The sequence below is a fragment of the Pongo pygmaeus genome, chromosome 9, assembly GCF_028885625.2.
Source record: "Pongo pygmaeus isolate AG05252 chromosome 9, NHGRI_mPonPyg2-v2.0_pri, whole genome shotgun sequence".
NCBI lineage: Eukaryota > Metazoa > Chordata > Mammalia > Primates > Hominidae > Pongo > Pongo pygmaeus.
Window position 1 is genome coordinate 88,177,049 of NC_072382.2, and position 23,062 is coordinate 88,200,110.

Sequence of the window (23,062 nt, forward strand, 5' to 3'; positions counted from 1 at the left end):
TTAAGTGTGTTGTTAGCTGTGGGGTGGTTTTTCAGATGCTCTTTGTCAGGGTTATAGGACATTTACATTCATTTCTAGTTTGCTGTGAACCTTTATCATGAATGGATGTAATATTTTGTTATGTGTCTTTTCTGCATCTATTGATAATATCATGTGATCTTTTTTCTTTTTTTCTTTTCTTTTCTTTTTTTTTTTGAGACGGAGCCTCACTCTGTTGCCCAGGCTGGAGTGCAGTGGCGTGATCTCAGCTAACTGTAACCTCTGCCTCGTGGGTTCAAGCGATTCTCCTGCCTCAGCCTCCCAAGTAGCTGGGACTACAGGTGCGTGCCACCTTGCCTGGCTAATTTCTGTATTTTTAGTGGAGATGGGGTTTCACCATATTGGCCAGGCTGGTCTTGAACTCCTGACCTCGTGATCTGCCCTCCTTGGCCTCCCGATGTGCTGAGATTACAGGCGTGAGCCACCAGGCCCGGCTGAGCTTTCTTCTTTCGCCTGTTTGTAGTGTTTTTTTTGTTTTTTTTGTTTTTTGATATCAACAAGGACAAGATCATTGACAGTGATGTTTGTCTACAGCTGGTTTGCTCAACTTTGGCACTATTGACATGTTTTGGGCCAGGTAATACCTTATTTGGAGGACTCTCTTGTGCAGTGTATCTATACATGCCATTAGCACTGCCTTCCCCACCCCACCAAGTTGAGATAACCAAAAATTCCTCCAGGCATTGCTACATCTCCCCGTGAAACAAATCTCTCCTTGTTGAGAACTACTGATCTATATCTTTACTAATTTTCTTAGTCTAGTTTTATCATTTGCTGAGAGAAAAGTGTAAAATCTCCAACTGTGATTCTGGAATTGTCTTTTTCTCTTTTTAATGCTATCAATTTCTATGAAGGTTTTATTGGTATATGCACTTTTTTTTTGTTACCATTTCTTCATGATGTCATGATGAATTGAACCTTTTATCCATATGGAATGTCCTTCTGTAGGTCAGATATTATTTGTTCTGAAGTTTATTTTTATTTGATTTTTTTATTTCTTATTTTTTTAGATAGAGTCACACTCTTGCTCCTGCTGGAGTGCAGTGGCATGATGTCGGCTCACTGCAACCTCCACCCACCGGGTTCAAGCAACTCTTGTGCCTCAGTCTCCTGAGTAGCTGGGATTACAGGCACACACCACCATGCCTGGCTAATTTTGTATTTTTGGTAGAGACAGGGTTTCACCATGTTGGCTAGGCTGGTCTCAAACTCCTGACCTGAAATGATCCACCCGCCTTGGCCTCCCGAAGTGCTGGGATTACAGGCATGAACCACCGCACCTGGCCTATTTTTATTTTATATTGATATAGCTACTCCAACCTTTTCATGTTTACAGTTTGCAGAGTGTATTTCTTTCCAATTAATTTCAAACATCTGTGTCTTTATATTTAAAGTTTTTTTTTTTTTTTTAGCAGATAACATACAGTGGGGTCTTATTTTTTTAAATCTATTCTGCTAGTGTTAGCCTTTAAATTAGATTATTGAGTTCATTAACATTTGAGGCATTTATTATTTATTGGTATGGCTAGGTTGAGTGTGCCATTTTATTATTTGTTTTCTGCTTTTCATTTGTCTGTTCCTCCTCACTTCGTTTGTATTGTTTGATTTTTTTGTTTTGTTTTTAGAATTCCACTTTAATTTTTTTTCGTTATTTTCTTTTAGTGATTGCTTTATAGACTACAATATACATCTTTGAAGTTTCTTAATGTTACTATTTTACTACCTCTCAGAATGTGGCAACCTGTCTAGGTCCATCTTAGGACTGCTTACTATTGGATTTGTTTTTTGTTTGTTGGTTTGTTTTTTCTCTTTCTTTGAACACTAACATTAGTTCAAATACAGTAAAACCAAAGTAAAAGAGTGTTACTCATATTAAGAGCAATAACTTCTTAGGGCATAAAGAGAGGTTTCCTGGATGTGAGCTGATAAGGTGGATTTGGGTTGCTAGTTTATTTTCTATTTTATTTTCACTTTTGATAGCTGAGGGTTTTTTTTTTTTTAAGCTTTCTGTTTTTATTTCCTGTAAATGAGCTTTTGCACTAGTGTTTCATTCTTAGACATTGGTTGTTCAAAGAAAATTTTTAGGTATTACAGATTATGACCTAAATATTAGCTGAAGTAGTTTTATTGTTTTAATGACTTAATAAGAAATTTAAGTCTAGCTTTGTTTAACTTCTTTATAACTGTTATCACATGGTTGCTGAAGAAAAATTGATCCTTCCCTTGATCTGATTGTTACATTATTGAACTCTTTGTGTATGTGTTGATTTAGTTCTTTTGTTTATTAGGTGATGCAGTTAACAATACTGGGAAATAGCTCTATAGTTCTTTCTGTTGAGAATTGTGTATGTCTATGCATATCAATCACAATTCCTGGTTGGGTTTAATTAAAAACTTTAATTTTTGTTTTTTAGTGTTGTTCACAAGCTTAGTGACTTTAAGAAAAAAATCAGGTTTTGTATTTTTTCTTTTCCCTTTGAAGTTAAACTTTAAAACAGAGATCTCTTGACAAGTTGCCTTACAGTGTGTCTTGTTTTAAGTAAATATGTCTGTGTGTATTTGGAATTTGCGAGTTACTTTAGTAGCTTAATTTGCTCTGAAAAAGTATTCTTTACTTACCACGAATTTATGTAAGACTTCATTAAATATCAAGATCCATTAAAAGCTTATAAGTAATTTGCAAGAGTTGAAGTGATGTATATTTTAAAATTATTACATCTAGTGCCAAAAATCAAGCATATTAGTATTGTAGTTCTTGTTTAGTAAGGAAAAAGAATTTATAATTATTCCTTTAATTCACAGAGAAAATCAATGATATGCTGGTGGAAATAGCCAGCAGGCAGCTGGAAATGTGAGTCTAGGTTCAAGGGAAAGATGGTAGTTAGAGAAATAAAAATGGGAAGTTTTCCTCTAATAGGTGGTCATTGAAACTGTGGAAGTAGATTCATGTGTGAAAGCCCAGTATGAGAGGAGGTCTAAGATTGAACATTTAGAAGCAGCAACATTTAAGGAGCCAGTTGTCAATTGAAATGTGTACAGTTCAGTCTTTAAATTTAATGTCAGCAATATACTAGAAAGAGTAGAAGAAACATATTGTGATGACTAGCAGTTTCTTTTTACAAAATAGCAAGTACTGGTAGTCCTAAGTTTTAAACCTCTAAAGCTTTAATAGTGCAATCTTTACTCTGAGATTTTGCATTCAGTTGTATAATCAGTTTTTCAAAAAGTATTTAATGAGGTGAGAACATACAATATGCACTTATCTCTCTATCTGGATATAGATGTAAATACATAGACAAAGATCTATCTATCTGTAAATATCTTCTCTATATTGGTTTAAGTTTCTTTCTTCCTCTTTTTTCCTTCTCTCTAATCCATGCATCAATTACCCCCTCCCTTTCTAGTAGTATTAAGTGAGCTTTGCTTGCTAGTTTCTGACACCCAGTAAGAGGGCAGCTTACTTAAATCTTAATCGCATCATTGTGGGGTTCTGAGAAAGCTTTGAAGTTGTTTCCAGGGTTGCTTAAAAAATTTGTGCCACAAAGGACTCTGATCATAGTAACTCAGTAGGAAGCATTGGTGACATCTAGTTTATCTGTAGGAGGGCTGTTAAGAACTAGTCTTCTTTTTCTTTTTCTAGGAAGTGCTTTGTTTGTGGTTTAGAAAGAAGTTGTTCTGATGGATTTTGTTTTGTAGAATTGCTGTGGAATTTGCTTTGATATTTAGTATTAATTAAGAATTGCAGTGTGCTCAAACATGAACATGGATTAAAGTATCAACAATTGCATATTTATTGCAAGCATACTCATTTGTTGAATTATTAAATTGCGCTATAGTACTTATGAAACTCCAAACCAGGTATGACCAGAATGAATGATCTATATAATATGCGAATAAAAGAATACTCATAAATTTGGTCTGTAAGTTCTTGGTATCTTCAAGTTTCATTGGCATGTTAGCTTCACCAGAAGATTAGACACTTTGTAGCCTTCTGAAAGTTTACTCTTTATGTACTATATAAGATAGAACATGATCATAGACTCTTGCTCTAGATTAGAAATTTATTCTATTAATTCCTGTGCCTTAAGGAAGTATTTTTATACCTTCTAAAACATTCTGACAGTTAAAAACCCATTATACCTTGAAAGATTTTCTGAGATGATTAAATAGCATTTCTTAATAAGCCATTACAATGTTTAGGAATTTTCACTTTCTTTTATTTCTAATATCTCCTTATTTATAGAACATATAATTATTTTTATATGTATATTTCATATGCATATATAGGATATATACATATTTAGAATTTAGAAGTTGCATTGTTCCTACTGTATTCCCCAGTGGCCTGTTGTGAAGTGTGATACGTAGTATCATTCAAAACTTTGAGGTTAGCTAAATAATATATACACCAAAGTTTCTGGAAAAAAACCCATTATTGATTACGCATCTAATTAGAAATGATAATGCTGTTAGATGATAATAATGCTTAGAATTTCAGCAGGATGTGTGGATACTTTTTAATTTACTGAGATGTTACACAACATTTATTTTATTTAATGTTTCCCTATAAGAATGATGATACTCTGACTACACAGTTTCTGTAGCAGTGGTTCTTTTTTTTTTTTTTTTTGAGACAGAATTTCACTTGTCATCTAGTCTAGAGTACAGTGGTGCAATCATAGCTCACTGCAGCCTTGATCTCTTGGGCACAGGTGATCCTCCTGCCTCAGTCTCCCGAGTAGCTGGGACCACAGGCATGTGCCACCATGACCAGGTCAGTTTTTTATTTTTTGTTGAGATGAGATAGCCCAGGCTATCTCAAACTTATGGGCTTAAGTGATCCTCCTATCTTGGCCTCACAAAGTGCTGGGATTACATGTGTGAGGCACTGTGCCTGGCTGCAATTTTTCTTAATACTTTTTTCGATAACACCCCTGGAGGTGCACACCCACTTAAATTTTGTATGCTGCAACTTTGAGAGATTGAATCCCTTCTCCAACCAAAATAAATAGATAAATAAAAGAAGGGAACAATGAGAAAAGCTTATGTGGTATGAAGGAATATTGGACTGCTTATTTGCTGAGCTTTCCCAGCCTTCTAACCTAGTGACTCTCAGTAGAATGGGAGTATAGGATATGGGTATCAGAATCTCCTGTGAAGTTTAACAAGTTACTTATTGTGCTTCTTGGCCCCAGCTTCTCCTTTTTAGGTCTATGCCATCATCTGTTCTAATGGGCACCTCCCCCTCTCCATCACTGTGTTAGCCATGTTTTAATAGGTAACTTGGTTTCCAAAGAGGATTTACTCACCAGTAAGGGAGTGGCCTATTTGTCTTCAGATTTAGGCTAAATATAGTCAAATGTAAAACAATAAAATGGCATTTAACTGACTTCTCAGTTTTTCATAGTGCTTAACATAACTGAAGAAGTGATAAATTATTGGTCTGATATAGTACAGTTATAAAGTTGATATTGGAACGGAGGATGAAGAAATCCTATCAAAGGGTGTGGCTCTATAATCCAACATATCATACCCTTCAGAGATAATATTCTCTCCGGGTCTGAATTCAGCGAAAGCTGTTAAGGAGGTAATTTGGGGAAAGATAAATTGAAATTTTGAGAACAGAATAGGACTTAATCTAATAGCAATACATTCTCTGCTTTTTCACAATAGTAACAGTATGTGAAGGCTTTAGTTTTCCTCAAAGAATAGAAGCCCTTCCAACAATGATAGACTGGATTAAGAAAATGTGGCACATATACACCATGGAATACTATGCAGCCATAAAAAATGATGAGTTCATGTCCTTTGTAGGGACATGGATAAAATTGGAAATCATCATTCTCAGTAAACTATCGCAAGAACAAAAAACCAAACACCGCATATTCTCACTCATAGGTGGGAATTGAACAATGAGAACACATGGACACAGGAAGGGGAACATCACACTTCGGGGACTGTTGTGGGGTGGGGGGAGGGGGGAGGGATAGCATTGAGAGATATACCTAATGCTAGATGACGAGTTGGTGGGTGCAGCGCACCAGCATGGCACATGTATACATATGTAACTTACCTGCACATTGCGCACATGTACCATAAAATCTAAAGTATAATAATAATAATAATAATAATAATACTAAAAAAAAAAAAAAGAAACTTACCACCAACCTATAAACAATAAAACAAACAAATGACAATGCACAAAAAAAAAAAAAAAAAAAAAAAAAAAAAGAATAGAAGCCTGTTAGGATGCCATGTTAAACAAGCAAGTGAATTACAGAACTTAAAGATGATTTAGGGCCAGGTGCGGTGGCTCATGCCTGTTTTTCCAGCACTTTGGGAGGCCGAGGTGGGCAGGTTGCGGGCAGGTTGCTTGAGCTCAGGATTTCGAGACCAGCCTGGCCAACATGGCGAAACCTTGCTCTACCCAAAATACAAAAAATTAGCTGGGTGTGGTGGTGTGTGCCTGTGGTGCCAGCTACTCGGGAGGCTGGGGTGGGAGGATGCCTTGTGCCTGGGAGGTGGAAGTTTCAGTGAGCCAAGATTGCACCACTGCACTCCAGCCTGGGTGACAGAGCAAGACTGTCTCAAAAACAAACAAACAACAACAAAAAAGATAATTTAGTAGTGCAAAGATTACTGTAGAAGTAATGCATTGGACAGAACCTGAAACTGGAGTCAGATGAACTGACTCTGAATTCCAACTTGTCTTTTTGTTACTTTTACCTTTTTAAGGAAACCACTTCACTTCTCTGATTCTTGGTCTTCAATAGGTAAGGATAATGGTATCTGCCTTACACTTCTTGGTACTATTGGGTGGGTAAAATTTGATTTCATAATATTGATTATACCTTGTAGATTGTTAAGTTTTATGCAACTTTAAGGAGGTCTGATCACTTCTTTGCTAATAAATTGCTATCATTAATTGGCCCTCCCTTGTCCTAGTGGTTATCTTTGGTGATTATATGTCTATAATACACTTTTTTTCTGTAAGGATGTGTTCTTAGAAATACCTTGTTGGCTGTGTCTAGTAATTCCATAATCATTTGTTTAGTGCCTCGTATGCCTTAGGTGTGAGGTATTGATGCAGGATTTTTCTTGTCCACTTTGCCAACTGGAGACCTCCACAGCCGGTGATGCCCCCCTGCCCTGCACCCAGGCCTTGCTTAGCCCCAGGCCTTCCACTGGAGGCAGCACCTCTATGTGGCCCGCCTGTGTTATGGCTTGTACCCACGTTTGGCAGTTTCCAGGCTCTTGTTCCATGTCCAAGAGGAATTAGGATACGCTGATAATTTGAAGGGTGAAGAGGGCAGAGAAGAATTTTATTGAGCGGTGGAACAGCTCAGTGGAGAGGAGACGTGGGGGTGGTCCCCCACCCCCACAGTTTAGTGTTTTTTTTCCTCTCAGTGTGCCTGTGTCTGGAGCTTTTATGGCCTCAGAATAGGGAAGTGCTTGCTGATTGGTTTGTGAGTATGCAAAAAAGTTTAAAACAAAGACTACTCAAAGGTGGGCATGACAGCATAGAGAACCAATTAGGAAAGGGTAGGTATATGTAAAATAGGTGGAGGGTGGGGATTAATTGGAGGAAAGTATGCCAAACAGGAAGGCGAGTTCTTAATCTGGTCTGTGGATTTGACTTGTAGCTTGGCTTTCAGGCTTTAAACTGTCTTTGGCTTGGAGGTAGGATTTCACCAGGGACCCACCCCTATCTGCCTAGGCATTTGACTGCCTCCTGCTGCTATCAGTTTCCCCTTCTGAAGAGGTACATCTAATTGCCATTAGGTTAAGTATGATGACCACTCTTAACTGCTTTTTGCTGACAGGGGGTGCTGTTTTGGGAAAATGGCAGTCATATCTCTCTTAGAGGCCTATCTAAGGGTCCCCAGTAAAAGGGAGCCATCATTTGAGGCTCCGGTTGCATGACTGTTTGGAGTTTGATGGCCTGAAGGTGAGAAGAGACAAACCAGGATATTAGAAGACATGTATCAAAACAAAACATGGGGGTAAGAACAGCTCAAAAACTCTGAGGCTGCTGACATGCCCAGATAACTGGTGGCTATAGTTATGCCTGCTAAGACTTGGGTGTATGGGGCTTGGTTTGGTTAGCTCCTTCGGTCTTATTTTCAAAAAAAAAAAAAAAAAAACCTTCAGGTTATGGGCGCCCCATTTATTCTCACCACCTGGCAGGATTTGCAGGATAATTGCCCAGAATTAGAATGTTGATCCAGATTTTTACATTACCCATCCATTTTCTTTCTTCTTAGCTGCAGCCAGAGATCACTGATTGGTTCACAGGAATAAGCAGGGTTAGTCTAAAATGCAGACAAAACTTAAAAACAACTAATGAGGTGAGAATTTAATGACAAGTGTATGATAAGTTTTGAAACTTACTTCTTTCTCTCTAGTCCTCATTTTGTTACAAACAAATCATGATAGGACCGAGTTGTTTGCAGAATAAGCTTTAGTGTTATACTCGGCTTAATCATTTGCATCAAGTGCACCAAGAATAATTATTTTCACATAGGCTTTTAAAATTGGCTCTGATGGAACTCTATTCCATATGGAATCTCAGATAAGACTGCTTTTTTGTTTTTTGTTTTTTTTTTTGAGATGGAGTTTTGCTCTTGTTGCCCAGGCTTGAGTGCAATGGCACGATCTTGGCTCACTGCAACCTCTGCCTTCTGGGTTCAAGTGATTCTCCTGCCTCAGCCTCCCGAGTAGCTGGGATTACAGGCATGCACCACCACGCCCGGCTAAGTTTTTGTATTTTTAGTAGAGATGGGGTTTCTTCCTGTTGGTCAGGCTGGTCTCGAACTCCCGATCCCAGGTGTTCTGCCCTCCTTGGCCTCCTGAAGTGTTGGGATTACAGGTGTGAGCCACCACACCTGGTTCAGATAAGACTTTTTAAAGCTGAGCCCAGCCATGGGTTTGTACCCTCAAATACCTGTGAACTGGGTAAATTCCTCTCTTCTTGAGGTGTCAAGATAACTTGGGGCTCCTGGACCTGATAGAAAGTGACATTCTTTACTCACCACGTTAGGAACCCTGTACAGGAATTGTGTAGACAGGGTGTGAGGCCAGTTTCCCCAAGGGGCTTTTATTGGCTCTGCAAGTCAAGCTTAATTCCTTAAAGGGAAGCACACCCTTCCAGTCAAAGCCTTGGTAAAACAACCAGTCTCTCCAGTTGTGTCTTGTTGCAAAAGAAAATGGATTCTTATTGCAGTGGTACAAATAACTATATTACCCTATGTTAAGAATACTCACAAAGTTTCCAAATTCTGAAGAAACCAAGCAGAAAGAAACAAATATTCTCCAAACTTTGTTCATAGGAGTATACCTTACTCAATTGTTGAAAACTGTAGATAGCTCAAGAGAAAAACTTCCATGACTCTGAAAAATAAAACAAGGATCAGCAATGTTTTAAGCAAAAGTTAAAAAAGATTACTTAAGTTTTCTATTAGTTCAGTCCAGTCAGTTAACTCTTGTTCTGCTTGATATTCATGAACATTTCAGTTCTTCATGAGTCCTGAATGATTTTCCTTTATTCCAATGTCACAATCTCCAAAGATATTAGAAACCTGCATTTAAGAGCACCTGTCAAAGTCCTGTAGCTGATTATAAACCATTTTTGGAAGAGGATCAAGACCACTGTCTGTGAATGACAAAATGTCCAGGGTAGCTCCAGTCAAAAACACAATTGTCAAAGAGATTTGTTTATTTCTGTGGTTTACAATATCAACATAATAATCTTAATTATGATTGAGCACCAGCATGATGCCATAAGTGGAAAATTTCACATTTAAGTACTGAACACAAACTTTGTTTCATGCACAAAATTACTAAAAATGTTATATAAAATTGCATTAAGTTGTATGTATTTAGGCTGGTGCAAAAGTAATTGCAGTTTTTGCCAAGTATAAGGTGTATATGAAACATAAATGAATTTTATGTTTAGATTTGGGTCTCATCCCCAAGTTATTTCATTATGTATATGCAAATACTACAAAATACAAAAAAAATCAAAAATTGGAAACACTTCTAGTCTCAGGCATTTTGGATAAGGGATACTCAGCTTTAGCTCATTTCACCTTGAAATGCATTTGTCAGCGGGGTACAGTAGCACATTCCAGTAATCCCAGAACTTCGGGGTGCCAGGGCAGGAGGACTGCCTAAATCCAGAAACTTGAACCAGCTTGGACAGCATAGCGAGACTGTGTCTCTACAGAAAATTAAAAAATTAGTAGGCATGGTGGTGTGCGCCTGTAGTTTCAGCTATTTGGGAAACTGAGGCAGTAAGAGCACTTGAGCCCAGGAGTTTGAGACTGCAGTGAGCTATGACTGTACTACTGCTGCACTCCAGCCTGGGTGACAGAATGAGATCCTGTCTCAAAAAAAAAAAAAAAATAAAAAAAAAAAATAAAAAGAAAAAGAAATTGTCAGGCTGTCTCATAGAAAGTAACGAAATATATTTTTATTTTGGAATTTGTAATATATATTTTTTTCTTCATATGTAACCAGCTTTTGGTAAAAATGGGTATCCCTTGAGAAGCACTTAACTTTTCTTTCTTCAGTGTATGTGGGACTCTTGGATGTTAATGTTACCCTAATTTTTCTCAGTATAACTTATTTAAAATAAGCAATATTAGAGTATTTTTAATTTAGAATTTGGTAGGAACTAATGGTGAGAACTAGTAAGAACACTTTCAATCCATATGTAAAAATCATAGAAAAAAGGACATTAAAAAACCTTATAGATAATCTTACAAGTGATTTTATTATTATTTTCTTTTCCTAACTTTTCAGTTCAGGAGTACGTGTGTAGAATGTGCAGGTTTCTGCCATGTTGGTTTGCTGCATAGATCATCCTATCACCTTTACCAGTGATTTTTAAAAATTCTTTTTGTAAGGGCAATTGGGTTCTCTTGTTCTGCTGAAATGCATTAGGATCTGCTGAGGAGAGATTGCTAGGAGTGTATGACACTGGGTGTATGGCACTGTGGGTCCTATATCCCCTTCCCCTTTCAACCAGAGTGAGTCCAATGTTATATTTTATATATTGGTGATAATGTAAATTTTTTCTTTAATAATTTTTATGTTAAAAAAAGTAGATTTAATATGTAGATAACTAGTCTGTCAAATGTTCCCTAATTTTAATGACAAAATTACAGAGTCCCAGAGTACCTAACTTTACTTTAGTACTGTTCAGTTAAATCATACTGCCTGCATGTGGCTTTAGGAATATTAAAAATCTTACTAAACCATTTACAATAACGAACATTCAGGACTGTGTATGAATCGGGCATCAAGAAGATTTCATTGACAATGTCAATATGAAGATTCAGCATATTTAAATGAAAGTGATTTGACATTGGTACTTTTTATATATATTTTATTTTCTTTGAGTACTGAAAATGTTCATAAAGGAAACTAAAATATGTTTTTGTAATTTTCAGAGGTCGAACTCTGCCCTTGAATTCTTAAAACCTATTGAAGACATTTCCTAGAGAATAGAATGTGCTTCATTCATTTCTCATATGCAGTATAAGCTAAGTAGACTGATTAAGGGCAGAAAAAAGTTGTTGTGTTTGACTTTCTACCTGAATTTTTATTAAATAAGTTTGGTAAATATGCAGTTTTTCTGTAAAGTGTTTATAGAACTTTTGTTTGTCCTTTGGCATTAGAAAGTTCCCTTAGTGCCTGACTTTTCATTTAAAATGAAATTAAAACCAATGTGATTTAGTATGATTTGTAATATTATTTAATGAAACAGACAATTGTATTGTGTGTGAAACAGAAGGCTTGTTTTATTTATTTTATGATGAATTTTTATTTGGTCAGAATTGTTCTTTACATTTTGGCAAGATGAATTAGAATTCTTTATTACAAAATTTAGATTTCTCTACCATAAAAATAGACTAGTAAGAAATTATACCACTCTTGCCAATAACAAATAACAATGGGGAAATAGTAATTTTAAATATTTACTTAATGACCTCTAAGAATATTTAATGACCACAAAACAAGTGATTTTATGGAATTTATTTAGATGCAGCTAAATTTAGGTCACAGAGAAATTAGTTCAGCATAATTTACCCATTTTTCTAAGATACCAGTACGTTTCTCAATTTCTGAGAATATTATTCTTTGTATAGACTTCTAATAAATGATAAAGTGATTACTAAGTCAAATTGAAGTTTAATATCTTCCTTTTAAAATTATTTGCAGGAGAGGGCTGCTCACAATTTATATGGCCAACTTGGTAAGTATTTTGTTTTAACCTTTGATGTCTTCCCATGAGCTGTATCTTTTTAAAATCATGTTTTCTTAAAAAAAGTAAAAGAGGGAAGCCACTTGTATTTGAGGGTAATCTTCTCTGTGTTAATGGATAGACTTAAATGTTCAAAAAAGCCTTGATACCATCTGGTTTGTTCCTATCATATAGGATTGAATTTCACTTATTTTAGAAGGAAATCACTGTCTTGTGCTCTTCATTGCCTTTTTTAAGTTTACATCTTCATCTTTGATAGGCTATACTTGTATGTTTATATATCTGTCTCTTTATATCTCTTTATATATATAATTTCATATTCTGCCTCTGTTGTGATTTCTTATGGGAAGAATGATATAAGGATGGGTTTTTATGATGTATGTTCTTCTTGAATATTAAAACAACATTGGTACTATCTCCAAACACTCAGTGCATTTAATAATATAATTAGCTAGGCTTCCAAATTTTTAAGTTTACAGAAATGAAGTTAATGTTATGTTGTTTGATATTCTTTAAAGTAAATATATAATCAAGTTTATGTAAATTTTATTGCCAAGTTAATATTTTAAAAACATTTACATTAAAATCTTTTCGGGTGGTTTATAGACTTGATAGGCAACATTAAAAAATGTAACTAGGAAAGATTAATAATTATTTATTTACCTAAGGTTTAGTTCTTGAATTCTGTAACAAGGGAGTATATTTCAGAGTTACATTTAGCAATTCATTTTAGTTATAAAATATTTACTTTTTCCTCTGTACTTTTGTGTTTCTGTGCTAGATGCTGGTAAACAAGAGATAGCTTTTGCATTCATGGAGTTTTACTCTCCAGTGGGAGAAGTCACGGCAGAAATAATAATGTATGAAAAGGACTGAAAGATGATTTATAGGGTCCTGTGGAAATTATATAGCACCAAACTATTCTGGGTGTGTGGGGTTGGGTCAGAGAAAAGTGGGTGTAACTCCTTTTGAGTCATAGACCTCTTTGAGAATCTGATGACATATATGGACATTCTGTATAGAAAACTACTCATGTAAGGAATGATACCTAAATTTCATTTCAGAGTGTTCATGGACCACCAATTAAGAAAGCCTAGGGTATGCCATCAAGTAAATTTATTTTAAAATACTCCAGAAAATTAGGAGTTCTAAGGACTTTTAATTGTAATGAAATGGAAATTTCAGGACAGCATGAGAACAGGAAAGCAGGATTTCTTTTTGGCATTATTCTCCTTGAAAGAATTCTTACTAGAATGTAAGCTTTTGAGCTTCTAAATAGAGTCTGTCATGTAGTAGAGATTTGATAAATATTTGTTGAATTAATGACAATCTTGCTGGGTATAGAATTCTAGATTGACAATGATTTAAAGATAATCCTTTATCTTTGTTCTCTGTAGTTACTTTTTGTAGTCTGTTGGTTTTACTTTTTAGGTAATCTCTCTTTTTTTCTCAATTTTTTTTTAAGATTTACTTTCGAAGAATTTATTTTTGGCATATTGGGTTTACTAGGATATAGATTTATTTTGATTTAGTTTGATCAGAACTCAGCTTTTGTAGTCCGAGAATTCATGGTTAGTTCTGGAATTAAATTCTTATCCATCCCCTCTTTGAATCTTGTTTCTCCCCATTCTCTATATTCTATTGTTTTGGAACTCCTTTGAGATGCATGTTAAACATTCTTATGTCCCTCTTCATATTTTCTTAATTGCTTTTTAACATTTTCCTACTTTTTCATCTCTTTGTGCTGAATTCTGGTTATCTTTTCAGATTTGTCTTCAAGTTAACTCATCTATTTACCTGTTTCCATTTATTTTATTTATTTTATTTTTTTGGTCTCATTGTATTGCCCAGGCTGGAGTACAGTGGTGTGATTATGGTTCACTACAGCTTGAACTCCTGGGTGCAAGCAGTCCTCCTACCTCAGCCTCCCAAGTAGCTGGGACCACAGGCATGTACCACAGTGTCTGGCTATTTTTTTTTTACTTTTATTTTTGTAGAGATGGGATGTTGCCTACGCTGGTCTCAGACTCTTGGGCTCAAGTGATCCTTTTGCCTTGGCCTCCCAAAGTGCTGTGATTATAGGCAAGAGCCACTGTGCCCAGCCAATTTACTTGTTGTTTTTATTTATTATTATTATTTTTTGAGATGGAGTCTCGCTCTGTCACCTGGGCTGGAATGCAGTGGTGTGATATCGGCTAACTGCAACCACTGCCTCCCGGGTTCAAGTGATTCTCCTGCCTTAGCCTCCTGAGTAGCTGGGATTACAGGTGTGCATCATCACGCCTGGCTAATTTTTTTTGTATTTTTAGTAGAGACGGGGTTTCACCATGTTGGTCAGGCTGGTCTTGAACTCCTGACCTTGTGATCTGCCTGCCTCAGCCTCCCAAAGTGCTGTTATTATGGGCATGAGCCACCACACCCGGCCAATTTACTTGTTTTTAATGCTGAACCTGTCCAGTAAAAATTCAGTTTGAATGATGTTATTTTAATTTTAAAAAGATGATAAACACCAGACAACATAAAATCCAGATTTTATGTTAATTAAATGTTAAGTAAATAATCGTCTAACATACCTCCACAGTACTTTTTTCCATCATATATTGGTTATAAACTCCATTCATTTCTTCATATGATTTTATATTATAATTTTCTTTTGAAAAAATTACTAAGACAATACTGATTTTATACAAGGAATTTGCATCGTGATCTTTCATTTATTTCTAAAATAATAGACTCTGGGTTTTTAATTGGTCATGAAACTTTGATTGCTTTGGTGTTACCAGCTTTGGTTGGAGACTACTTGGAATATTTGAATGTCAATGTAAACTTTATTCCCCAAAAACCAAATTACATATGGCTAGACTTCCTTTTCAGTTCCTATATAATACTTTTCTGAAGCCGTCATGCTACAGGTTCTTATTATTTGTCTCTCATTTTCTTCTTACAGCCTAGGACCAATTCTGTGTTTGATGTATTTCTCATTTTGTTATAATTTTTCAGTAATTTAGAGGTCTTGGAATGAGTTCTGTGCTATTACTGGCAGACTCTGGATCTGGAGCTCCTCATTACTTCTTCTCCCCTTTTTTCAATAATACTTCCTTCAATTCCCTCCACCTAGTCTTTCCTCTGGCTCATTAGAAATTACAGTATAGGCTGGGTGTGGTGGTATGGGCCTGTAGTCCCAGCTACTTGAGAGGCTGAGGTGGGAGGATTGCTTGAGGGCAGTAGCCCAAGACCAACCTGGGTAACATAATGAGATCCTGTATCTTTTTGCAGTGAAGTCTGACTTGATTCATCTTGTGTCTTTGTGAGCACTCAATGAATCTGCAACCAGAACCTCAGGTGACTTATAGTTGCTCCCAGATGTTTGAATTGTTTCTTCCATTATTTTCTTAATATCCTTTAAACTGAATCCCATTTGTATAGCTTCTTGTACCATAGGATTTTGAAAGATGGTATAATCCGTTCTTATAGTTAGTGATGACATTTTTTTCAGCACTTCTCACCAGTGACTCCTCAAGTGAATGGGTTAAATGGATATTACTTATATATTCTTGTTCCTTCTGCTGTAATAGATATTTACACCTTGGATACCACTTAGCACGTTGTTCCCAGGGGTGTTCAATGGGTTTCCATCAGTTAGCCTTCTTCCACAGCAAAAGCATTTTACTTTATCGCCTTTACCTAAAGCATAAAATTCAGCTCCTGCACGCTGCTGCTTGTTAACTGAGTACATCCACATCCCCAAAGTAATGATCTGTGCTTCATAATCCTCCATGGATGGATTTCTTCAGAGGATTTGTTGAATTGGGGAAATTCCTGTCAGAACTCACAATGTCACATTCACTTCAAATATTAACATGCTGGCCCAAAACAAAGAAGCAATTAAGAAAGTGTTGCCTATGTTCTTCTGCCACCAGCCAGCACCATAAGGTTCCCAATTTTTCAGTTTTCTACCGCAATAAAAGCACTGCACTTGGTCATCAATACTTGTGTAGTAGAGTTCATCACTAACTAATTCTCTTGGGGTTAAGTGGGCATAGTTTGGCCAGTTCTGGAATGACTATAATTGAGCTTCCTCACTATACATGGTGGGTTTCTTGGGTGTATGGTATCTGATACATCTAAAGCCTGTCCAGTTATCAAAAGATAATCTGCATGAATCTCAGATGGCCTGCCTAAGGCAAATTGATTACTGTTTCCCAGTTTTCAACTTTGTACTGACCATTTTGGATACTAGGATTTGCAGGTTGTGTGGCACTATTTTAAAAGTAAATGCCGGCCGGGTGCGGTGGCTCACACCTGTAATCCCAGCACTTTGGAAGGCTGAGGCGGGCAGATCACGAGGTCGGGAGATCGAGACCATCCTGGCTAACACAGTAAAACTCCGTCTCTACTAAAAATACAAAAAGTTAGCTGGGCGTGGTGGCTGGCGCCTGTAGTCCCAGCTACTCGGGAGGCTGAGGCAGGAGAATGGCGTGAACCCGGGAGGTGGAGCTGGCAGTGAGCCGAGATCACACCACTGCACTCCAGCCTGGGCAACAGAGTGAGACTCCATCTCAAAAAAAAAAAAAAAAAGCCATTGGTAATCTGCAATTTGGGATACTTTCTTGTGTCTGCCAACTGCTGAGTCTCCATATTGCCTTCTATCTACTCCTGTATGACCACTAAAGCACCACATGCTATCTCCTTCACCAATATAAAGAAAACCTACTTGTGCCAGTGTTGATGCTGAAACAGGACTAGTACTTGGAAAACTAGCAAAAGTTTTTAATCCGTTAAACTCTTCTACAAATTCTTCATCCTTATTGATGTCTGCAGGTACACAGTTTTAGATCCTTCAAAACTGTTAAAAGCCATCTTCTCTTGAAAATAGGACTTGTTCACCTTTTCTTAGGTGTCAAAGAGTTTGGAAAGGCAGTCTTGGAGGGCGTACGCTACCCACCCTCCCACCCACCTATACCTTCCTTCGACAGTCTTGGGAACCCAGTCACGGAGCCCTTGCTGGGTGGGTGCAGCTTTCCTGCCCTCCCCAGCAGCCTATAGTATCATTTTATACAGAGAAAATAAAAAAGATATTTCAGTCTTTGTTCTTGCATTATTGATCACATATGCTTTAATAATTATTCATATTTGGAATAGTTAAAACCATGTTACTGAATACACAGTCATCTTTTTTGAATACTGATACAGGTAGTGATTCTCAAACATAGGCATTCTAAAAAATTTTCTGTAGTACAGTTTCCATTGGGAAAAAACCCTACAAAGTTATGTTGCATTTACAATAATTATAATTGTATTCACTTCATTTCCTTGACAGGAGAGAACTTAGATTTTGGCTAGGCTTTGATAAGAGTCAGATCTTCTGCTTACTACTTTGCATGTCTGATGATTGGTAGAAGTTTTAACCATCTGTCTTTTAGCCATGTGCATTTTAAATTTATTTCTTTTTCATTACCCACATATTTTCAGGGCTTGGCACCCTAGGATGTATCTATATATCATTATGGCCTCTGGTTCTTCACCTTTGTGTCATGACGGGGTAAGTTGGTACAGTAGACAATAGAGTATTCCTGGAAGCCACTCTTTTTTTTTTTTTCAAGACAGGGTCTGGCTCTGTCACCCAGGCTGGAGTGCGGTGGCATGATCTTGGCTCACTGCAACCTCTGCCTCCTGGGTTCAAGTGATTCTCCTGCCTCAGCCCCCAGAGTAGCTGGGATTAGAGGCGCACACTGCCATGCCTGGCTAATTTTTGTATTTCCAGTGCAGATGAGGTTTCACCATGTTGGCCAGGCTGGTCTCGAACTCCTGACCTCAAGTGATCTGCCTGCCTCGGCCTCCCAAAGTGCTGGGATTACAGCCATGAGCCACCATGCCTGGTTGCCACTCTTTTAATGAGCCACTAGGAATCAATGTTTTATACCTAAAAGCAACTGGAAAGTAAATTAATGAATATATCATGCTAAACCCAAACTCAATATATCTTGCTAAACTCAACTCCACTAGTAAGCTGGATCCCAAAACCTAATGCTATTCATCACAAGGTGAAGTGTGACAGAGAAATCAGAATGTAAAATGATAGTAATCTTAACTATCTATGGTTAAAATACCTTGCTTTTGCAAACGTTACCAAAATGTGACTATGTGAACAGATTTTGTAGGGCTCTTTACGAGGCTTGCAAGAAGCCTGTGGTTATGAGGGGTCTTTATGTTTTTCTGGCTTCCTCTTACCACCACTGTCTCCTTCCTCATTCTCCACTTCAGCCACACTGCCCTCTCTGGTGTTGAGTGAGCACGACAAGCATGCTTTCTCTTTGATACTTGCTTTTCGCTGTGTTTTGAGCTCTTATCACCAATATCTGCATGGCTTGCTGTTTCATTTCCCTGAGACTGCTGAAATGTCACTGTTGTGAGGCCTTCCACATCTATCTCACATAGTAACAGTCACTCTTCATGTCACTTATACCCCTGCAGTCCCAAACCTCTGTATCTTTTTTTTTCATGGAATTGATCAACATCTAACATGTATCTTTTTTGCTTATTATTTTATTGTCTGTCTTCCCACCTTGGAATTTAAGCTTCATGAATGTAGAGTTTTTGTGTGTTTTATATATTGCTGTATCATGCCTAGAACAGTACCTAAAATGTACTTTGTGCCATAATTTGTTAAATGAATCATAGATGATTCATATGCTGGAGGTTGCAATTTTTTTTTTTTTTTTTTTTTTTTGGTGAAAAATCAGACCTTGGTGATGACCTTGAGCAGTAGGAAAAAAATAACTCCCGTAAGCTTAGCGTTCCAATAATGGAACACTAGGCATAAATAGGTTAAAGAGAAGGATTTATAGGAGACATACCAAATTATACCTAGATGTTTATTTTAAAGCTTGTTTTAAATATTTTAGGTTGGTTCAAAAGTAATGGTGGTTTTGCTGTAATATTATTTACTTTATAAGTAAAACCTTGCTTTATTTGACTGCATTAATGTGTTTTAGATTAAAAGATATAAAGATTAAAAGTTGGTGGTTGTGGTACATAGATGAAGTATGTGACTTATTTTGAACTGCGTGTGAACACTCCTGTTTTGCCAGCTCATGGTGTTGTAATCAGAATCCAGAAAAATAAATAACTTGAGGAAATCATCTACTTTGAAACGATAAACTTAAATTATTAAGTGATAATAAATACTACAACCAGAAAAGAATTTGAAACAATTGATTAATCTTGGTTATAGATTATTTATATTGTATAACAAAGTATCTTAAATTTTTTTTTTTTTTGAGATGGAGTCTTGCTCTGTCGCCCAGGCTGCAGTGCAGTGGTGCAATCTCGGCTCACTGCAAGCTCCGCCTCCTGGGTTCACGCCATTCTCCTGCCTCAGCCTCCCGAGTAGCTGGGACTACAGGTGCCCGCCACCATGCCTGGCTAATGTTTTGTATTTTAAGTAGAGACGGGGTTTCACCGTGTTAGCCAGGATGGTCTCGATCTCCTGACCTCGTGATCTGCCTGCCTTGGCCTCCCAAAGTGCTGGGATTATGGGTGTGAGCCACCGCGCCCAGCCAAATATCTTAAATTTTCTTAATGGCTTTGTTATTGTGCTGCTTTTCTTATGTTTTCAAGAAAACTTTAAAATATTATGCCTGCATGCTAGAATAGATTTGAGTTTTAGTGTATTTTTTTAGACACTCATGCTTTTTCTATAGTAGCACATGGTACATACTTCAATACCCAAATACTGTGCGTATTCATATACTTATTTTAAAATTATAAGTAAACTTTCTAAAACTTTTGTGTGTTGCCTGCTTTAGATTGTACATTCCTGGGAAAGAGATCTTTGACTTTGATATTATTGATGTTGGAGAGCACACTTAAAATACTGTATTTAAACAAAATTAAAACTTTTATTTTGAAATAATTGTAGATTCATATGCAATTATAAAAAATAATATAGGGATCCCATGTTCTCTTTACCCATTTTCCCCCAATGGTAACATATCTCAAAACTATAATATAATATCAAAACCAGAATATTTAATTGATACAGTCAAGATACAGAATATTTCCATCATAGCAACACCCACTTCTCTCCTGTTGTCACCCCTCCTTAGCCCCTGTTCATGGTTTTTAGCTATTATGAACAAAGCTGCTATAAATATTCATGTACAGATTTTCATGTTTTCATTGGTCTGGGATAAATGCCCATTAGTGCAGTTGCTGGGTTTATATTGTGGTTACATGTTTTGTGGTGTTTTTTTTTTTTTTTTTTTTTTGGGACGGAGTTTTACTCTGTCACCCAGGCTGGAGTGCAGTGGCGTGATCTCGGCTCACTGCAACCTCTGCCTCCCAGGTTCAAGCGATTCTCCTGCCTCAGCCTCCTGAGTAGCTGGGATTACAGGTGTGCGCCACCACGCCTGGCTAATTTTTGTATTTTTAGTAGAGATGGGGTTTCGCCATGTCAGCAAGCTGATCTCGAACTCCTGACCTTGTTATCTGCCCTCCTCGGCCTCCCAAAGTGCTGGGATTACAGGCGTGAGCCACCAGGTTTAGTTTTTAAAGAAACTGTCAAATGTGTTCCTAAGTGGTGGCTGTACCATTTTGTTAGGGTTCCCAACCTAGAAGAAACCTTTGAATCTCTAGTTCTTTAAAATGGAAAACTTTTTTGAGGGGGTACATTTGTCTGTAAATTTTAGTATTAGAAAAATTTCTGGGAAAATACAAAATGTGAATTGGTGTTTTTAGCCATTTATAAATGCTCAGTAATTCAAAACTTTAATGAGATCAAAGGCTTGACACATAGATTTTGACTGTGTCTAAGGGAAAGTGAATTTGAACATGATCATAATATTTTCTGGATACTAATAATTACCTGATACACTTCATCTTCCTTTTTATCTAAACAGAGCCATTTATTTATTACTGTATAACTTTTACTACATGAAGAGGGTGCTTGTTTCAGAACAGGTAGGGATTTAAAGATTCAGGGAGAACTGAATTGAATCTAAAGAAATAACTTTTTCTTGTGACTTGATTATATTGCTTACGAGACTAAGTTGAAATTGTTGGCTTATAACATCCAACAATAAAATTTCTAAATGGTGTGGGGTTTTATTTAAACAAAATATTTACTGTTTTTTGGTATGTGTTTCTGATTTGGAAAATAAAGAGGAAAGTAAAAGTCATCTATATTTTGGAGGCCAAGGCAAGTGGATCACCTAAGGTCAGGAGTTCGAGACCAGCCTGGCCAACATGGTGAAACCCTGTCTCTACTAAAAATACAAAAATTAGCCAGGCGTGGTGGCATGTGCCTGTAATCCTAGCTACTAGGGAGGCTGAGGCAGGAGAATCGCTTGAACCCAGGAGGTGGAGGTTGCAGTAAGCCAAGATAGCGCCACTGCACTCCAGCCTTTGCAACAGAGCAATACTCTGTCTCAAAAAAAAAAAAAAAAAAGAACTTTAAGAAAAAGAGCCATCAGATACAAGTAAGTTTTGATAAGTTGCAATTATTAGACCATTAGTTTATAGCCTTAATGACTAACTAGCACTTAAAAAACATAAAAATTGAAGGCAATTGTATTAATACCCATCTGAAAATGTTGCTTTCTTGTTATATGTTAGTTAGCGTGTATTAGAGTGAAAAGTACCCAATTTAAAAAACAGTAGTTTTCTAGATTTTAAATGTTGATAGTGAATTAGTTATTAAAGGTCAGAATGAATGAAATGTATATAGAAAGAAGTATAAAGAGTTAAATATTTTCTCTGGCCAAGATATGTCTATAAAATTATGGAAAAATTTTGCTGGGGCTAATGTGCCAGCACCAGTTACCCATAAGAGAACACTTGCTGTTAGAATTTAACTTTGCCACAGTATGATTTAAAAGAGAACACATAAGCAAAATTTACATTTGCATGATTTTCCTTTATTATATCAGTTGTGACAATAACTAAGTTTTCCAGTCTTTCAAAATTTATTATATGCTACTAACATTTGTTTAAAATGTGATGTCAAATGTAGTTAGTTCACTTACATTTTATTATAAGAAAAAAATTTAAGACATTTAAAAATCCTTCTGTGTGAGTCCTTTTGAAAACTTCTCTGTAATTTTATTTATGCCACCAAACATCTTAACAGTATATACGTTTTAAAATTGTAAACATACATCTAATGTATGTTAGCAATTTGTCTTTAGCATTTGGTTTTTAATGTTAAACATGCAGTGTCTTTTATTAAAACATCTGTATTTGATTTTTCAAACATAGGTTTGAAAATGGTGATTCAGGCTGGGCACAGTGGCTCACGCCTGTAATCCCAGCACTTTGGGAGGCCGAGGTGGGCAGATCACCTGAGGTTGGGAGTTCGAGACCAGCCTGACCAACATGGATAAACCTGTCTCTACTAAAAATACAAAATTAACCGGGTGTGGTGGCGCATGCCTGTAATCCCAGCTACTCGGGAGGCTGAGGCAGGAGAATAGCTTGAACCTGGGAGGCGGAGTTTGCATTAAGTTGAGATCATGCCATTGCACTCCAGCCTGGGCAACAAGAGCAAAACTCCGTCTCAGAAAAAAAAAAAAAAAAAAAAGAAGAAAAAAGTGCTTTCTCTTGTTCTTTCACTCAACAGAGAATGATCCCCACAGACCAAGTAGTTCTCTGGAAGCACATTCTCTAGCAGACACCAGCTTAGTGTCCTCTAATTCAATTTAATTCTAATACTGTCTACCTGGAGGTAGCATCAGATTCCACTGGTTGAGAGCTCAG

General features: G+C 36.8%; 1 protein-coding gene and 1 pseudogene across 7 annotated transcripts in view; one reads left to right on the forward strand and one right to left on the reverse strand.

The window, feature by feature from the left end:
- Window positions 1-23,062, forward strand: part of TMEM135 (transmembrane protein 135) — a 354,887-nt gene that overhangs the window by 117,895 nt on the left and 213,930 nt on the right. For 6 of the 7 annotated variants that reach the window (XM_063671308.1, XM_054438028.2, XM_054438029.2 and 3 more), the window contains one exon: window positions 12,265-12,298. In XM_063671308.1, coding sequence (XP_063527378.1) covers window positions 12,265-12,298 — 34 coding nt within the window. Of the gene's footprint in view, window positions 1-4,756; window positions 4,814-12,264; window positions 12,299-23,062 lie in introns of those variants that run through there. The other variant, XM_063671309.1, reaches the window with a different exon arrangement.
- Window positions 12,971-17,167, reverse strand: LOC129007577 (E3 ubiquitin-protein ligase XIAP-like; annotated as a pseudogene).